We start from the raw sequence: 18,059 nt of genomic DNA, 5'->3' as shown, positions 1-18,059 counted from the left end.
GTATAAATGGAGTGAGACTTCAGGTGCTTGAATTAATTGTACGCACAGCAGTTCCCCATGTTCCTCCAGAGACAGCAAACCTCAAAGAATCAAAGGCAAAGGAAGCACATAAAAAACATATATCAGAACAAAAGAATGTGTCTTATCAGCTGCCTAAACTGATTTCTGCCAGTGTCAGATCTGGAAATCACATATTTTCACATTTCTCTCACACATAAATTCAGGTTATTCCAAGTGCACTTTCAAAAATATTGTAAAAATGGATTGAAGCAAAACCGAAAAAACATCTACGTGTGTAAATCTTGAAAGATACTGTGAAGTGGTGTTTTTATACTGATTCTTTTCTTTCAGAGATAACTGGGTAATCACAGCACCAGGTAATGTTTGTTGCCTTCATTTTGGAAAAAGTTTAAGATTTTTTACAGATTTTTTGCTACTTATTTCTTTGTTGCATGCATGACTGTGTTTATGCAACCAGTCCTTCTCTATTGTTTGAAGTAAAGCACTCTATTTATGTTGGCCATTCATAAACTGGATAGCTTGAATATCAGGCTGTGATATTTTTATGTAAATATTAATTTATATAATCATAATTAACATACATTTGGACCCCACTGTATGTACGGTATAAAAATGAAAAAACTGATAAATTTGTGTTATAAATTGTTACATTTATACAGTGTATTGCAGCGGAATATGAATAATATATATAATAGAATAGTGGAATCATATCATATCATATCATATCATATTTGTGCATTTGTTTTATTCTCTACATACCAGAAATATTATGATAATTAGATTTTAATGATAATATATAATTAAATGTCTATAAGTGATACAATAAAAGATAGAGAACACAATTATAAAGAGTATTTATATTCAGCTCATTCCTAGGTGAAGACAGCTGCAGGGAATAAGGACTGAGAATAACCAGCAAGTCACATGTGTTATTAAAAAGTGGGATGAACGTTGTGTGGTATTATATGTAGTCTATGCAATGTGCAAAACGATTATGTTTTTAAATGTGGAAAAGTCAAGATGGTACCTGTGTGTCTTTTTTAAGTTGTAAACTTTTAGTGGGAACATTTTGTATACATGATGGTTAGAGGTTAGGATGTAGGGAATGACCATAGTCACTGAAGTGTCTTCAAGAGAAATGTGTGCGTGTGTGTGTGTGTGTGTGCGCGCGCACCCACCTATTTTGTTTAGTTAAACTCTTTGTCCTCAGTACACTCCCTTATCTCATTCCATATGTTTGGATCGGCTGTGACGGACAACAATTGTTGCCCCTTATTTGGCTCTTGCCATAGCAATCCAACTTCCACTGCCAAATTAATTTACTCCTGCCGCCAGCACTCTTCATAGTTGCCTTGGAAACAAAACTTGTGGTAGCTTTTCTGTTTAGTGAAAGTGAAGTAATTGATGCATTATATGCTAATCAGAAATAACAGTGTGGGTAGAATGATGGGGATGTTCACCCAGTTGGCATACCAAGCAGATGCAGATGAGTGTAAAGCTGTCTGTTTCCTGGGCAGACCTTTGATGATGAATGCCAGGCGCAGCTCTGCTGATGGAAACGTCTGCTTCCTGCTCAGCAGACCAGCAAAGACACAGTCAATGGAATATTAAAATCATTATATCTGAGAATGAAAAAAAAGGAGAGCACTGGAGGCAGGAAATGGTGCTGTGATAAACAGCCGTGATTGTTCAAAAGAAACCATTTTACCGAGCTGGAAATGATCCGATGCTGCTGTGGTCATCACTGATATTCCCAGTGCAGATAAAATGTCTCTGTTTACGGTGGACAACGAAACGTTTCACAGAAAAAAGATGATTATTTTAATTGGCCGTGAGACTCAATAAGGTCATAAAAGAGAAGACATACACACACTGGAGCTATCACAGTAAAAATGCATCACTTTAATGTCAGCATGAGGATGACGGCTTAAATGGCTAAATGAAGATTCCCTTTTTTTCTTGCTTCTCTTTGTTGTTATATTTGCAAAAGGTTTTTCCTAATGAGCAGGGTTCTATATGAAAAAATGCAGCAGTGCCTGTTGATACAGTAACGATGATTTGTGCTCCTGAGAGCTGACAGGGAGAAAAAAGATAAAAATGGAATAAAACTGAAGTGCAGTGTACTGAATTATTTAGTGCAGGGGCCGTAGCAAAGATGTGACGACTTGCTCATTTAGGAAGATTAACAGATGTGGCAAATCACTCTACTGTCAATCTTTTACAGTTCTGAGTTGAAGAACTATGAATAAATCAGGTTTCATAGCTCCAATGGGAACTATTCTTTATGAGGGTCCTCTTTTCTTCCCCTTGCCAGCACAGTACATCTAAAAATAAAGAAAAGGATGCATTTGTTATCCGGTGGCCATTGTGTTGCATTTTCTTCTGTGGCCTTATCTCACTCATTCAAATTCTGCCCCAACAGCAATTTCTGAATTGGTCTTACTTACAGGAGGAAGTACATTTGTGCAAGTTCTGTGTGGAGCTGCACATAATGAGAAAAGCACGGCGCTGCTGGACAGGAGATAAGTGTGACCTGTGCCACACTGAGAGGCCATAGATTCTGTAGAATAGACAAATGTTCTCATCTCACAATGATGTATCTTTTAAAACTCAGCTCCTGTTTTGTTCTTCATTGCTCAGACTTTTGTGTGCCAATAATTTCACAACCTGTCCTCCAACACAGGAGCACTCAGACCCAATGAAGACACTTTCACACAGACATTAATCTGCCACTGGCCACAGTCTTGCTTAGGATATATTGTCCGTGGAGAATAAGAACGTCTCTTCACCACTGATCCTCCCTCTCTCGCTCTCTTTCTCCTATCTCCTCCATCTCCGTGCCACTGTTTAGACAGGAAGCCGTGTGCTCACAGAAGCTGTTGTCTTGTTAAATGGTGCAGCCGAGGAGGAAATGGACAACAACCTTGATAACTTTACATCCTCCGCCTCAGACAACAGCCTAAATCACTGGGAGTGATTTGCGTCAGAGGCTACTCTGCTTTTATCCTGCTTTAATAGTTAGTGCTGCCATGTCCTATTGAACCCAAAGTCTCCATTATGGGAGAATCATGAGAACCATGCTAACATCTGTGTGAGGCTGTACATACACAGAGCTAAATGAAAGCGACAGCATGCTAGCTTGCTCACAGCGACAATGCTAACATGCTGGTACCAATTTACCATATTCACCATGTTAGTTTAGCCTGATGTTTAGCCTGCATGTAACATTTGCTAATTAGCACTAAAAACAGAGAACACTTGAGGCTGATGGAAAATGTCATCTAGTCATTAGAAATCATCCTCTTGGAACCTTGAATATCTTTAGCAATGTTCACAGCAACGCACCCAATAGTCGTCAGGACGCAGTATTTCACTCGGTGCCGAAGCAGTGGACCCACCTCGCCTTGAGCGAAGCAGCTAGTGTGGCTCAAAAAACACGCATTTAAATCATAATAGTTTTGGCAAACACTTGTTAGCTTCTGTGCAGCAGGACATGAATTCATTTTGGAACGAGGAGAAGAGTTCAAACTGTCCTGTTTGACCACACACAACAAACACTGATGTGGACACTTTAAGGCTGAGGTGTACTTTTCTCTGTGGTGACACAAGCTTCAAGAACAAACACAGAGAATGTTATTATTCACTTTCTATGGGTTCCAGTTTGTGATTTCTGTCCCCACATTTGGTGTCATTATTGCAGACCTGTTGGCCTGCTGATTATAGGGTGGTTCACATTCTCCTTCAAGACTTAAATTAAACTGCAATTAATCAAGCAAGGTGATCTCTTTGACACAAAATGTCAAACAGACGCAATTTGTCAAACACAGCGTCTGATTGGAGGCGACAACCACCGACTAAAAAGCACTGTTTTCACACTGTTCGACACAAGCAGCAAATTGGCTGGAAATTAAAACTAATGAGCAATTACCCCACCAATGAACTTCTATTAATGTCTGTTTTCTCATTGCTCTCCAACTGAATCCTAATTTCTACTTATTTAATCAATCTGAATAAATATGACACTTGTTTTTAGTTCCTTAATCCTTCATTGTGTTCACTGTGAGCCAAAGAGGATGCGCTTTTGCATTCTGACGCGCTTCCAAGAAAATCAAAATAATCTCCCAGCTCTCCCTGAAAGACTGTAAATACAGTGCACACAGACAAACATATTACTCCATAATCAAAACATGGCAACCGCTATTGGTTCAGTTTATTTGCACATTCATAAATACTTCATTTGCATGCAGCTTCTATTATGAACCTCCCGCCCATATTTCTGCCATATTAAAGCTATTTACCCTTTAGTAAAAGTTGAATTGCACTCTGCTTGAACCGCCAGCTTGTTTCCAATTTAATCTTGTATCCCCCACCATGCGACAGCATATGAAAGACCCCTCAACACGGCACAGTAATGATTTAACAGGGTGTGTTCACAAGGAGAAATATCCAACAATATAATCAATTATTCACCCACGCACTCAGCCCTGAACAACTTCAGCACAACAGAGGATAAGCTTGTGCATATTGCTTTGATAATGAAATTCAACACTGTAATCAATGAACAGTGAGGTAAATAGAAGGTTACTGTTGTTTTTTAATGAACTAAAGCACTTTTGTGTGGATATTAACAATGTGAATTATAAGTTGGAGCTCAGCATAATGTTTAGTAACCTTAGCAGAGGTTATTGAGGAACCTTGGTGAAGATTCATCATAACAAAAAAAACAAAAAAAACAAACCTTAATCCCAAATTGAGTGGACTTCCCACAGGGCTGCATTTTCATAAATGTGAACAGATGTGAATATGAGTGAGCACGCTTGAGTTTGTGCATGACTTACCTTGAGTATTCTGCATTCAGAAAAACAAGTTTTAAAAAGATCACTACCACCACCTGCAGCTCAATACCTCTAATAACATATAGAATACACATATAAATACCACATAGCCTTGCTTGGCATCTTCATAGAAAACATAGCTCAGTGGATTGCAACTCACTGAGCCACACAAGATGCTTTAAAATACGCAAAATGTGGGTGCTGCTGTGCCACAGTCACGCATGAGGCAACAGAAAATCATCTCACAAAAGTCCCTGTGAAGGAGGAAAGCTGCTCATTCTGCATGTCTGATTCACATTTGCCTTTTCTGTGTTGTGGTATTTGACCAGTGGTCTGTGTAGATAGTTTTCAATATCAGTGTTGGAGCAGTGACAGTCACAGATTTGAGGAGGCATCTGAGGCATCATAACAGAATAAAGTGAAGCGCCATCAGCAATATTAATGGGGTAATTATGCAAATGAGACACCAGCTTTCATCACTCACAAAACAGTGATTTTTATGCCACACAGACAAGAGGCTCATTGTTAAGATGTCTCCTTTCTGCTGGTTCACAAATATCTTTCTAAATCAGAGCTGATAATGCTGGAGGCTGATACATGTCTGTGCACTTGGCCGAAAAGCTTGTGCTCACTTATCAAGTCCCCGAACATCTATTCCCAGAGAGGTAATCTGTGTCATGGTTCATGCTGTCATAGGAGAACTAATTCCTGCTGTCATACTTTAATTCCACATATGACACCGATGGCACGCAGGAGTAAATCTCTCTAAGGACAAAGTGCTATTTCCTGTGCTGTGAATGGTTTGACACACACAAACACACACAGACAAGATGAGTATATAAGCTTTACATTAGAAAAACAAAACTGCACCATGCGAAGAGCAAATGTAACTGTCCATGTAGAAGTCAGCCGGTGTTTTACGAAGACCAATGCTGCTCCCTAGTGTGAGAAATGAGAACAAGGAGAAACTAAATGCAAGTCACTGCTAGTTAACATGAGAAGCTTCTGTAAGTAATACAATGTATAATGTAATGCAAACCCTGAGTGATCCTCGTGTTGACCTTCCACAGGGAGGTCAGGGAACAGGTCAACTACAGATTATTGAAATATTAACAAGAGGAGATGAAAATTGTAATTTCAAATGAAGCCATCATGGGAAGCTGCCAGTGGTGAACTTTATACTGATTGAAAACTCAGCTACAGAGCTTCAGTGTCTTTTCTCAGTGGTGTTCAGCAAGGCAGGCACTTCCTCCAGGTTTTCAAGTACATCATCAAATGTGAGGTAAAATTCATCCCTGATTGAGGACCACATTAAAAGTCAGTTCAGTTCTTTTAATTAAGGTCAAGAATTTGAAAACTACCAACACGATGTCAGCCCGAAGAGTAAAAGCAGAAACAGAAGAGGGAAAGATAAATGTGAGGCTGCATATAAAGATGACTGGACAACCTGTTAAAACGTGTTCCACAGATCACAGAGTCCAAACTATTAATTACATGCTATCCTTCTTTTCACATAACTAGTGCAGATTAAACAAAATATATTTACCCTCCAATGATTTCGTATTGCATTTCTATAAAGTCACTAGAGACATATTAAATGAGCACTGGTCAACACTGAAGCAACAGATTTCCTGAGTTTTAGCCCCTAGCACAGGTCAAGCTCCAAAATTACTGGATCCTACATTTCCCATAAGAACCAAAATAGCATCATTCTGTTTGACCCTCACTGTTTGACCCCTGCTATTTTAGTCCCAAATCCAAACTGAGATTATTGATGACATCATCACCTGATGATGACATCATCAGGATTATTTTTTCAGACTTTAGAAAGCTCCTCCAGTGTCACAGGTGATATTGTATAACTGTTTGCACAGCCTCAGTAGTTTTCTTTGTAAACTCACCTTTATCTATATATTTGGTGGATTACCCCTTTAAGTTATTTTATTAATTAATGAAATATTTTCTATATAAAACAAACACAACTTTTTTAAAATTTTAAATACTTAAAAAGTGGGATTAAATATTAATGTGTTCATTGTCTCAGTGGTTTGTATTGAAAATCTAATTTGAATAATAGAAATGTGTGAGTCAATCACACATCTAAGAAAGCAATTAAACACTCATTTGGAGACGTTTCTAATTTGCCTCCATTTTAGAGCAACTGCTCATAATCCGCTCTTTGCTGACACACTCATTCATCACGGAGGACGCAGTCTGGAAATCACAGTTTTAACTGGATGCTGCCTTCAATGTACTTTACGTGTCCGTCTCCAGTTTTCCGTTGCACTAAGCAAGAGGGAGGGAAACGTTACCAAGGGAACCGACCAGAGCGACAGAGTGTACGTTCCTATTAGAAGACAGCTATGATTACTGACTGGAAATAACTGAAGGTCACAGGTGACAATACTGCAAAAAGTCTGACACCAACTCACATACTTTGATTTTTTTAATGATTTTTAGATTAGCAGAAATCTTTAATGTAGGAAAATACATTATAAACTGTATATGATTTTTATGATACATTATATTTCATCTGATAACAAAAAAATGCTACATTCATGACTGTTAAAAGGCTATTTGTTCCACCAAGCAGAAAATCAGAGGGTTCTGTGGTGAGTATAAAAAAATCCTAAACAAACGCCACATAGACTTTAACCTAAGAGTTCAGTGTTAGCATGACCTCCTCCTGGTGTGAGGAGTGTTCTTGCACAGGCAGAGTGCTACGCTGCTGGGGGAGGCCTGTGACGACACAGTACAGGAGCTGCCTGAGGCCTGGTCCACCCTGTAGGAGATGGAGTTGTAGAAGACGGGGTTGCTGTGGCCACGCTCCTGTTCACAGTGAGATGGAGGGGGGCTGTCGTAAATGTCCAGGCCACAGCAAATGCAGGAAACCAAGGCTCTGAGTCTGCTGGGTTCAGGGATCTTAGCGTGCTCTCTCTGTTCAGATATAATAAGCCCGCGATCCTCTGCAGGAGAGGGGAGGAGGTTAGTAGAGCTGGTGCCCCCCTCCATTGGCAGGCTCAGGTTGCAGCGGCTGCTGTGTCCATCTTCTCTGTCTTTATATCCCACCTCAGCAGTTTCTGCTTCAGTGTCCAACACCTCCCTGTCATCTTGTGTGTCTTTGGGCTGAGGTCCCTGTTCCTGTCCCCCTCCCTCAAGCCTCACATCAGGCTCATCTGAGCTCACAGTGAGGAACCTCAGGACCACCAGGTTAAGAAAAGCTCCAATCACTGTCAGCCCAACCAAAATGTACATAAAGGTGAAGGCCACATAGGGGGGTTGTTTCTGGAGAGCGTCTTTCTTCTGCAGAGCAACGAAATCCCCAAAGCCGATGGTGGTGAGTGTGATGAAGCAGAAGTAGTACGCGTTGAAGAAGGTCCAGTGCTCAAAATGAGAGAAGGCTGCAGCTCCGATACACAGAGTGGTCATGCAAGACAGCAGACCCACCAGGACCATGTTCCCCATGGATACCTCAGTCTTCTGCAAGCCCAGGCCCTGCTTGGCTCTTCGCAGGAGGTAGCGGACAAAAGTATTGATCCTCTCGCCCAGGCTCTGGAACATGACCAGTGTCAGAGGAATGCCCAAGAGTGCGTAAAACATACAGAAGGCCTTGCCGGCATCAGTTCGAGGAGCAACGTGGCCATAACCTACAAAGTCACAGTATATTGCAGGTCACATAATGTCAAGCAGTGCTGTTTAATGTTTATGAACATTCTCAGGCATCAAGATATAGCACTGCTTTACAGAAGGCTAAGATGTTCGTGTGTCACCTACTGCAGGTCCAATTCAAATTTCAAGTCTTAAAGGGGCTATTTGTAAGTTTTCTCTGCCGTCAAACATGGTCTCTTGTGGGTGGTGGTGACTGTCGTTTGAGCTTTGGCCATCATTGTCTCTGTAATACAAGAGGTTATAATACGTCCTCTGCGCAATGCTACGTCTTTGGCAGATTTGAGCCTACACTGTGTAGCTATTGGAAAGTGACGAGGCAGGCTGGAGCTGGCTAGTTAGCGTGCTAGCTGGTAGAAGAAAAGACATGACAGAGACAAGAGTTAACATTGGTGTTGCTTTCCACCAATGGAGACAGCTCTCGGTGAGGGGAGAAACTAAGTTTGATGCTGAACTCACAACGTTTCTTCTAGACTGGTAAATAAACAGCTGTTAATGCTAACACTGGCTATGTAGCAATAGCAAGACTTACAAATAGCTCCTTTAAATTAGGTGTCAAACACTTACAGCCAAGTGACTTTCTGATGGTCACTGCAGCTGTTTACATGGTTAAATGTGCATGAATCAATACTGTGATTCATCCAGGTTTAATGTGAAACTGCTCATTGTGACAAAACCCTGGAGAATTACCACCGAACTCTGCAGCCGGTGAGAACTTTTAAGCTCATTATTTGAGCTTTTCTTAGGTAAAACCAAAGTATCCTTCCTGGCTAGCAACAAGGACCCAAGATAGCAACCAGCTGGTGAAAGCTGCTGAAGAAAATCAAACGAGTCTGCTTGTTTAAATATTTCTCTGCCTCCTCCTGGCCAAAAATTCATTAATGCAGCAAGAAAATGATGAGGTGGGCAGACAGCTGCCCTGCAGACAGAAAGCACAGCTATCTACATAATAATGTACATGACACTACTCAGCTGTAAGAAAATATAATAACAGTTCAGCTTCTTGATGTTACAGACTCCGCACACCCACTCAGGTGTTTTCACGTGGACCTCTGCTCAGGTTGAAGCAAGGTAGGAAGGCTTGAATGGACCAGGGATAACGACTGAAAGTTGTAACCTTTCTCACCCTAAAGGTCACGTTACACTTCTATCCTATGAATATTTGTTTGTTGTGGCTTCGTCCACCATGAGTCCAGCAGATGTGACTCACCTGTGAGTGGACCATGGATGTGTAGAGCATTAAATGAAATGTTGAAGGGGAAAACAGATATTCCTCAGGCTCTCAGTAAATACCTATCAGTAGGTGACCTATCTTGAAACACATGACTGCACATGCATTTGAGTAACTGAGATGTTGAAATGTTTTGATCTATTGTTGACAGTGCAATTTAAGTGTTTTATAGGGTGCATTTTTAGCAATGCAGCTGCTGGTTTTTATATTTTTATTATGTACAATTGTCACTGCTGGAATCCATGTTAACTTCTGTGAATCCATGCTGTTTTCTTCATAGCAAGAAAATTATGCTATTTATTATACTATATTATAAACTTTTTGCAGCCACCTGTCAGTCCTACAGCGAGTAATGTTTCACAATAAAAGCACAGAATTTTGGTGGAGTATCCCTTATAATTGTTTTCTATGTCATAATGCAGGTTGTTAATTAGTTGTTTACTGTCCACAAGTTGCTATTCATTGGCAAATCATGATAATCACAAACTTAAGTCACCATCCTAAACTAGGAAGACCGCCTCACACACACACACACATGCAGAAACTCTGAAATGCTGCTTGTCCTGTTTTAACACAAGCACGCATGGACAAACACCGCACTGCTGTGGGCTACTTGCCAATCGTGGTGATAACAGTGATGGCAAAATAAAAAGAGCCGGTGAACTTCCACTGCCTCCCGGCTCGGTGCGGCTCCGACAGCAGGACCACTCTCTCCACCTCCCTGTAGCCCTCCTCGGTGAAGCCGTACTTCCTCTTCAGCTCGCTCAGCTTCTGCTCCAGCGCCCTTTTCCTTGAACTCTCACTTTCCGACTCTAGCGCGTCGAAGACGGCGGCTCCTATGAGCAGGTAGAGAATAATGGAGAGGATGAGAGAGAGGGTCCTGATGTTGTGCGTCTTCATCCTCAGCTCCGGAGTGCGCCCGGAGCGGAGGCAGGGAGGGAGGGCGCGGCTGCTCGGAGACACAGACGCGCAGAGGACTCCGTTCATCCTCAGGCTGCTGATGTGCTGAGGCCCCTTTGGCCTGCTAGGATTACCGCGGTATACAGGCTGCGTGTTGAAACTGTAGCCCGGTCTATTAGCGTGGGGTTGGGGTTAGGTGTTGATCAGCTGAAGTGGCTCCAAACTCCAAGTGCATCCACAGGTTACCTGAGCTCAACAGCGGGCAGCACCGTGACTTTCCACAGGATGCTAGTCTAGCCTGATTAAAGACGCTCTCCTGGCCCAGATGTGATGGTTGGGAAGCTCATCAGTGCCATCAGCTCAACACTGCACTGCACCTTTACAGTGTCTCTCACTATTTATAGACAATTCATTAGTCTCTCCATTCATAATCTGTTCTTTTTGTTGTTGTTCTTCTATTGTTACTTGGCTGGTTAACCTTTACTGGGCACAATGTTTGTGCATTTTGACACTAGAAGATTGTTTTCACATTCAGAGTCTCTGAGCTCACCTTCAGTCTGTCATCATTTTATGACAGTGTATGACTCTTCAACACATGCACACTGAGAATCACTTATTCTATATGGGACACATCCTGTGTCCAGCGGTTAGACTTTTGAAATGATAACTATTTATATTCACAGAGGGAGAAGGAGTAGGTGTAATTTTAAGTCTTGGTGAAAAAAATATGGTGTGTAAAACACATGATTAGTCAAAGCAAGGAGATATTTTAACTTTATTATCACATTACCATAAATGCTGAATAAAGAATGTGATAGACCATTCCCGATGGAGGGCCTGGGGCCTTTCTGGGTGGAGTTTGCATGTTCTCCCCGTGTCTGCGTGGGTTTCCTCCGGGTACTCCAGCTTCCTCCCACAGTCCAAAGACATGCACGTTAGGTTAATTGGTGACTCTAAATTGCCCGTTGGTGTGAATGTGAGTATGAGTGGCTGTTTGTCTCTATGTGAGCATCTCCGTGACTGAAGCTGCTGCCACCTGTGTCCCGACAATGAACTCTCCTTCAAAGTCACTTAGATCCTTTCCCCTTTCTGTCTTGATACAAAATCTGAATCAAATGAGCCTGCGAAGCATTTTTATACCTGCTACTGAGCATGACTGGATTTTAATTTAATTTAAGCATCTGCACTTTCACGTTTCTCCACTCATTTATTCAAGCTTTTCCTTTAATTTGTCACCCGCCTGTATATATAATTTAATTGAAGATCTTCATTTCATTTTGATTTACCTGAATTTATGGTAAGTTTATCTTTACAAAACAAGTAATGCAGATCAGCTTCTCTGCTGCCAAAGCAATGACAAAGTTTCTGCCCCTTTTTTAAACATTATTCCATTTCCTGAAGTATTTATGCTGCAAACTTTCTCAGACTGACTTTCTAAGCTGTTAATCACTGAGCCTGTGTTTGGACGGGTTTGGGATACACAAGTGTCGGAGTGTCTGTGTGCGTTGTGTCTGTGGCTGCCACAGAGAAGCACAGCAGAAACAGCTGGCCTTTCCAGACTCTACTCTCCTGATTATTTTGCCCTGTGAAGCGTTCATGTGTGGAGTATTCACAATACACTCGGCTAGAGTATTGCTCTGAGCGATGAAGCATTAGCTGGTGGCAGCTCTGACCTTTATCAAGCACACTTAGTCGCTGAGTGATCCACAGAGCCGTCGTCATTAACTAAGTCCAACACAAGGACTGGGTGAGAGAGACAGTAGAAATGATTTGTGGGCATGTAACTGTGCAACTACACAGGATCCTGGTTTGTGGAGCTTCACTGAGGTTTTCAGGGACATCTGCTGGGTTTTTGTTCAGTGTCATGCTAATTGGGTTCACAGCAGAGCAACCAGAAAATAGGCTGACTGCCGTAGCTCCATGCTACGAGTTATTTCAGTTTCATATCCTGCGTGAAGTTCCCATCTACTTCCAATTTGTGGGGCCTATTCATGCACTAAAGCAGGCCATAAAGAGCCTGAGATCTGTCATTAAAATCCACATTTATTGCCTCTACAGAACATATGGCTATCTCTATGCTGTGTTTTCATCTTCCAGAGACAGTACAGGACCTTATCCCGCTTTAGTAAGCACAAATGAATCTATTGCTGAGCAGATGTTAACAGTGTAGCATGCAGACAAGTCTTGATTTTCTCCACTGGCAGTAAGAGCAATTATCTCCTTTTGAAAGGAGTCCACGAGAGATAATAGCCTCACCAGAGTCCACTCAATAAGAGCACAGTGCTTACATCGGTATTATTCAAGATTAGTAACTTTCACATTGTGTGTAGGAAACAAATAATAAACAAAATAACATTAGAATCAAACACAGAAACATCACTTCAGCAATATACTGTGTAATCACTGCAGAGGGTAAGTGAGTTTTTTAATAAGGGCCCTGTGGTTTAACAACTCTCTATCCACGAAGTAATGATGCTGTAATATCTGATGTACTCATCTCATTTCTCTTTGTTCTACAGGCTGGTTCATACATTCCCCTTATCTTCCACAGGAAGACATTAAGAGCAGGATGTCCACTGACTGGAGTCAAGACTCATCTGTCCAAGTGCCATACCCACAGAAAACGAGGCTGGGGAATATACTGCAAACATGATGCTATCTTTACACTGATAACAGCTGTTGACTGCAATTGAGATAAATACAGTCCTTATGGTGATCATATAGTAGAGAGACGCAATGTTTATTAGTCATAAAAGTTTAGAAAAAAAAGGCAAAGGTATAAATAAATAAATAAAAACTTTACTTCCAGGCAAATGTCTTTTTGGTGCCACAGGGGGAAACAGGCTTGAACTTTGCTGCTAATGTGAACAGTCCTTTGAGTCTTATTAGCCAAAAGGGCAGCGACATGGTTTTAAATTCCTCTCCGTCACCTTGGGGAGAGTCTCTGATGTGGGGAGGACTGTGCTGATGGAGAACGTAGGTTTTTTATTATATATCAAATGGCAATGCACAGTGTAGGTGACTATCTCTGTGATTAGAAATTATAGTCATTGTGTCATTTTCTGTACAAGTTCACAGAGATACACAGATTTGTCCTGACAGTGTTTAAATTAATTAGATTAGATTTTAACTTTATTTAAAAACTTTTCTTTGATTACAACTCCTGGAAACCTGGATGGATGGATGGATGGATGGATGGATGGATGGATGGATGGATGGATGAATGGATGGATGGATGGAACAGGACAGTTTCACACTGAAATATTCACCAGAATGGAACGGCTCAAATTAGAGAGTCTTGTTCCACAGACTCTCTGTGGTTTTCAATCATGTTTTGATACATGAGAAATATTTATCTCTGAAAACATACTGAACACCTTTATGTAAATCATGGTAACCACAGATCCCTTAATTACCTCCACCGAGGAATTCATGTTTTCACTTGTGCCTGTATTGATTTGATTTGGACTGTAATATCCTCGTGCACACTCAGGACTTCACCCCACATTTGGGGTTAATTATTAGAGTTTAAATAAAGGGACTGTAATATCTTAAGATATTTCAGTGATTTATCTACACAATGTAAGATGTCAAAACCCCATCCCTGAACCTTGATCGAAAAATAATTCATTTGTATATTTCCATTAAGGGACGGCTGATGGTCAAAGCCTTAAGTCTCTGAATAGTGACCTGGGGTGAAGGTGAAAGTATTTCCAGGTGGTTTCATCAGTATTTACATGATTATATCAGTGTTGTGGTTTAAATTATGTCAAAACACAGAAAAACATTGAGCTGTTTTTACTTGACTTGTAGACTTGTTTTGACCTGAGGAACAATAAGACATAATAAAATATATTCATACATTAATAATGAAATATATCCTACAAACATTAAAACACAATAACTGATATCATCATTCTGTTTTTGTTCAAATCACCAGCGGGCAACATGAACATGAGCCCCTGCTGCTTCATGCATGGGCGGCAACAGCTCTGCACAAAGTTTCTTTTCTCTGTAAGCGGCGGGCAGAGTGAAAGTGAAACACACCCAGGCCTCTCCCACATGAGCCCGACGGAGCCGCGGTGGACACCCTGTGATGAAGATGGCCTGGTTTGTCTTTAACCGAGTTCGTCAAGTTATTGAGTGGTTGTGGCGCATTAGCCGGGGTTTCTTCATGTGCTGGCTCACAAGAGTGTTTGCTCCAATAGCCAGAGGTGTGCTGTTCGCGATAGGCCGGCCAGAGGAGCAGGGGAGCCGAGATGAGCCTGAAGGAAACGGCGAAAACAAACCTCAAGCAACGCCCCCCCAGGTCAGGGTCGAGGACAGCGGGGGTCAACTTGAGGCAGGGAGCGGGACCTCAGACCCCGACCCAAGATCTGAAGAAAATGAGGCCGATGATGAGTTTGACAGCGAGGAGTACCGGGTTGAGACCTCGGATGAGTTTTACTGTGACTACGATTCAACCTGGGAGGCTGAGGAGCACCAGGGGAGCACACACCGGAGGGGCCGGCGCCTGGAGGCCGCCAGATGTGTGAGTAGACCCGCGGCGCTGGTGTCGGGCCCATGATGCAGCACTGTGGGTGATGGTTTCATGGAGGCCTGCACTGGAGTCATTTCCTGTTTCAGTTTTAGGTGTGCCTCTTGGTGACATTAGAGTCACCTTATTACTATAATCCTCTTAATCTCATGGAAAGAAGTGGGGGGGATTCATTCATTCATTCATTCAGGTGGTACATTTGTAATCTCTACATGTCTTGGATAGAAACTGATCTTCAGTTGTTGTCATTGTAGCAGTACAAGTTTAGCAGATTTGAAAATGCCGCAAGAGACATGCAGAACTACAGACATGACTACCCTGTAAGTCACACACACACACACACACAGCCCCATATTTAAACATCAGTCATGCCCACATTTTTCTTCTATATTTCCCCACAGTCCCAGATCAGGTTGCAAAGCTGGAACCTGAACATTCCCTCTGTAAGTGCACCTCACATGTCGACTGTTTGCATGGGTTGTGCTTTCATCACTCGGGTATTACTTTATTTGAAATAAACTTGTCTATGTGCAGTTGTGATATTTATTTCCCATCTCTTTGTTGAGGACAATGATAAGCCTAATCTGGACTTCTACCTTGGAAATAGTCCCTCTTTACCTGACGGTAGGCCTTCAGCTACTGGTGCTTGTACATTATACATTGTGATTTGTGGAAAATCTGCAGCAGGAAATTATTATTTTTTTGTCAAGTACTAAGATTAATATTTTTCTGTGCACAGACAGTGTACACACAGTATATTAAAACTAATTTAGTTTTGGATTGACATTTCTGCATTTCTGTTTATCAGGTGTGTACATACACAATTTCCACGATGACTGGAAAGGAAATTATGATACACTGGAGCATGTACACACATTTATTCAATGGTAAGTTACTGTGTAACCATAGGTGGGTTTTAACATGTTTCAGTTTCTGAGCGTTATTATAACATTTTTCTCTCAAAGGTTGTTCCCACTGCAGGAACCAGGGATGAACTATGACGCCAGTACACTAACAAAAGAAGAAATTACGGTAAACTACTAAAAGCTACAGAGTAAACATTTCTAAAGGAAGTGCTTCACATATCCTGACCGAAGTTCTGCTTTTCCTGCAGGAATTTCTCAAAAGCAACACTGCAAAGGAAAATCTGCTGAAGTCATACGAGCTCATGTTGGACTTCTATGGTATTGAGTTGTGCAATAAGAAAACAGGGAAAGTCAGGAGAGCGCCAAACTGGAGACAGAGATTCTACAACCTGAACAAGTGAACTATCCCTAACTTTTAATAAAATATATGGTTCTCCGAAAGTAACAAAACTCTCCAAGTAACCCCTCCTTTGCTTTTTTCCTTTTTGTCATTGACAGTAAGACTCATAACAACTTGCGCATCACCCGCATCCTGAAGTGCCTGGGAACCCTGGGGTATCCCCACTACCAAGCCCCGCTGGTCCAGTTCTTCCTGGAGGAGACTCTCATCAATGGAGAGCTTCCAAATATGAAAGAGAGTGTCCTCAACTACTTTGTGTTTGCTGTCCTTGATAAGAAGCAGCGCAGGAATCTCATCAAGTTCGCCTACTTGAATTATGACCCTAAAGCTGAGTTTGTGTGGTGCCCAAGGAAAATTCAGGATCTGTGGTCACAGCTGTCAGTGTCCAAGCCACAAAAGTGAGTGAATGGTAAAAAAGATGGTTATGAGCCTGAACTGAGTCATGAGAATTACAATGTGTATAATCATCATGAAGCCAAAGATGAAACAAATTAAACTGTCAAAGCAGAATCAGTCTTACATCTGACAGTGATGACAACCTGTCACTAGTGCTTGAAAACCTAATGAGTAAAGACACATCTGTAGAGCAACAGTTACAATAGATTTGCTTTCACAGCAGCTGGTGGAGGAGGGAGCCACAAAGAATAAAGAGCTTCTGCAAGTCTGCCAAATTAATTAGGATAAAATATCCAGCCTCAAGGTCGAAGCAGGAAGAGACAGGGTCATCATTTAACTTTTCTTAGTTCAGAAAGTGGATTTTTATCCTTTACCTACTGAATCAAATGGCATAGTTGTGTATACAAATGTGTTTGTTTACTTTAGTTTTTGGTTTGAGTTATGGAATTTTATTCTATTTTGATTCTTGTTTTATGTATGTTCACATGCTGTCTTATACTGATTTCACACTTTTGCATTTATTCCCAGTGAAGTAAAAAGTAAACAGATTATGGCCAAAAATGTCAAATAGGTGTTCTGTACTGGTAGTGTTGCTTTAAGGCTCGATCATTCCTGGATGATGAAAATAGAGGTAGACACTACTATAAGTTCTGTGTTTGAGAAGTTTGGTACAGTCTAACTGTAGTAATGTGGCACAATGGTTAAGGAGTAAGAAGATAGTGTATTTTTCAAAGTTGTGAATCATGTATCAGTCCTGTTAATCATGTATTATAAAATATTCTGATGTCTTTCTGACACAGCACTTCTATCATGTAAGTAAGTTTTTGATTATTCTTAGAAATTAAAAATGAAGGATTGGGTTCCCAGAATATTTCTTTGTCTTTACTTTTTGTAACAACTCCCAGATGTGAGACTACATACCTCTAGCATTATGTTTAAGACAACCTTATGTATAAAATTTTGGTTTGTGCTGAGAACAGGCCTGTACTTTGATAAATGTAGCTATAAACTCTAATCTAAGTGTGATTTATGTGTAATCTAAAATGCCAAAAAGCAGTGAAAATGCTGGAGTTTAAGGACTGCAGTAGCCGAACACACAGGTACTCATTCATATTGACCTGCCTGTCTCTTAGGTAATTCCTAATCACCCAGAGTTACACTTGCACAACACAACCACTGTGTGAAAACAATAAAAAATTCACATTAC

At 41.1% G+C, this 18,059-nt stretch overlaps 2 protein-coding genes across 2 annotated transcripts; one reads left to right on the top strand and one right to left on the bottom strand.

Annotated features, from left to right (window-relative positions):
* Window positions 1-7,392: 7,392 nt before the first annotated feature.
* LOC139631282 (potassium channel subfamily K member 15-like) lies at window positions 7,393-13,705 on the bottom strand. The gene is made up of 2 exons (XM_071495371.1): window positions 10,371-13,705; window positions 7,393-8,503 (listed from the first exon to the last, which is right to left on the bottom strand). The coding sequence occupies exons 1-2, from the start codon at window positions 10,738-10,740 to the stop codon at window positions 7,527-7,529; spliced, it is 1,347 nt and encodes a 448-aa protein (XP_071351472.1). The 5' UTR covers window positions 10,741-13,705; the 3' UTR covers window positions 7,393-7,526.
* Window positions 13,706-14,615: 910 nt separating this feature from the next.
* LOC139631239 (opioid growth factor receptor-like protein 1) lies at window positions 14,616-17,721 on the top strand. Its single transcript, XM_071495284.1, has 8 exons — window positions 14,616-15,184; window positions 15,445-15,510; window positions 15,592-15,633; window positions 15,757-15,814; window positions 15,999-16,077; window positions 16,156-16,222; window positions 16,305-16,453; window positions 16,555-17,721. Exons 1-8 carry the CDS (start codon window positions 14,750-14,752, stop codon window positions 16,856-16,858), a joined length of 1,200 nt encoding a protein of 399 aa, XP_071351385.1. The 5' UTR covers window positions 14,616-14,749; the 3' UTR covers window positions 16,859-17,721.
* The last annotated feature ends 338 nt before the right edge of the window (window positions 17,722-18,059 follow it).

This window comes from Trachinotus anak, unplaced genomic scaffold (assembly GCF_046630095.1).
Source record: "Trachinotus anak isolate AG129_WGS33_773 ecotype Australia unplaced genomic scaffold, CSIRO_AGI_Tana_v1 ptg000013l, whole genome shotgun sequence".
NCBI lineage: Eukaryota > Metazoa > Chordata > Actinopteri > Carangiformes > Carangidae > Trachinotus > Trachinotus anak.
This window is presented reverse-complemented; position numbering and strand designations above follow the sequence as displayed.

Excerpts from the sequence above, each read along its gene's own strand:
- LOC139631282 (XM_071495371.1), bottom strand. The coding sequence starts at position 10,740 with ATGAACGGAGTCCTCTGCGCGTCTGTGTCTCCGAGCAGCCGCGCCCTC. Across the intron at positions 8,504-10,370 it reads CACTGTTATCACCACGATTG|GTTATGGCCACGTTGCTCCT; the intron begins GCAAGTAGCCCA and ends GTGACTTTGTAG.
- LOC139631239 (XM_071495284.1), top strand. The coding sequence starts at position 14,750 with ATGAAGATGGCCTGGTTTGTCTTTAACCGAGTTCGTCAAGTTATTGAG. Across the intron at positions 15,185-15,444 it reads GCCTGGAGGCCGCCAGATGT|CAGTACAAGTTTAGCAGATT; the intron begins GTGAGTAGACCC and ends TTGTCATTGTAG. Across the intron at positions 16,223-16,304 it reads TAACAAAAGAAGAAATTACG|GAATTTCTCAAAAGCAACAC; the intron begins GTAAACTACTAA and ends CTTTTCCTGCAG.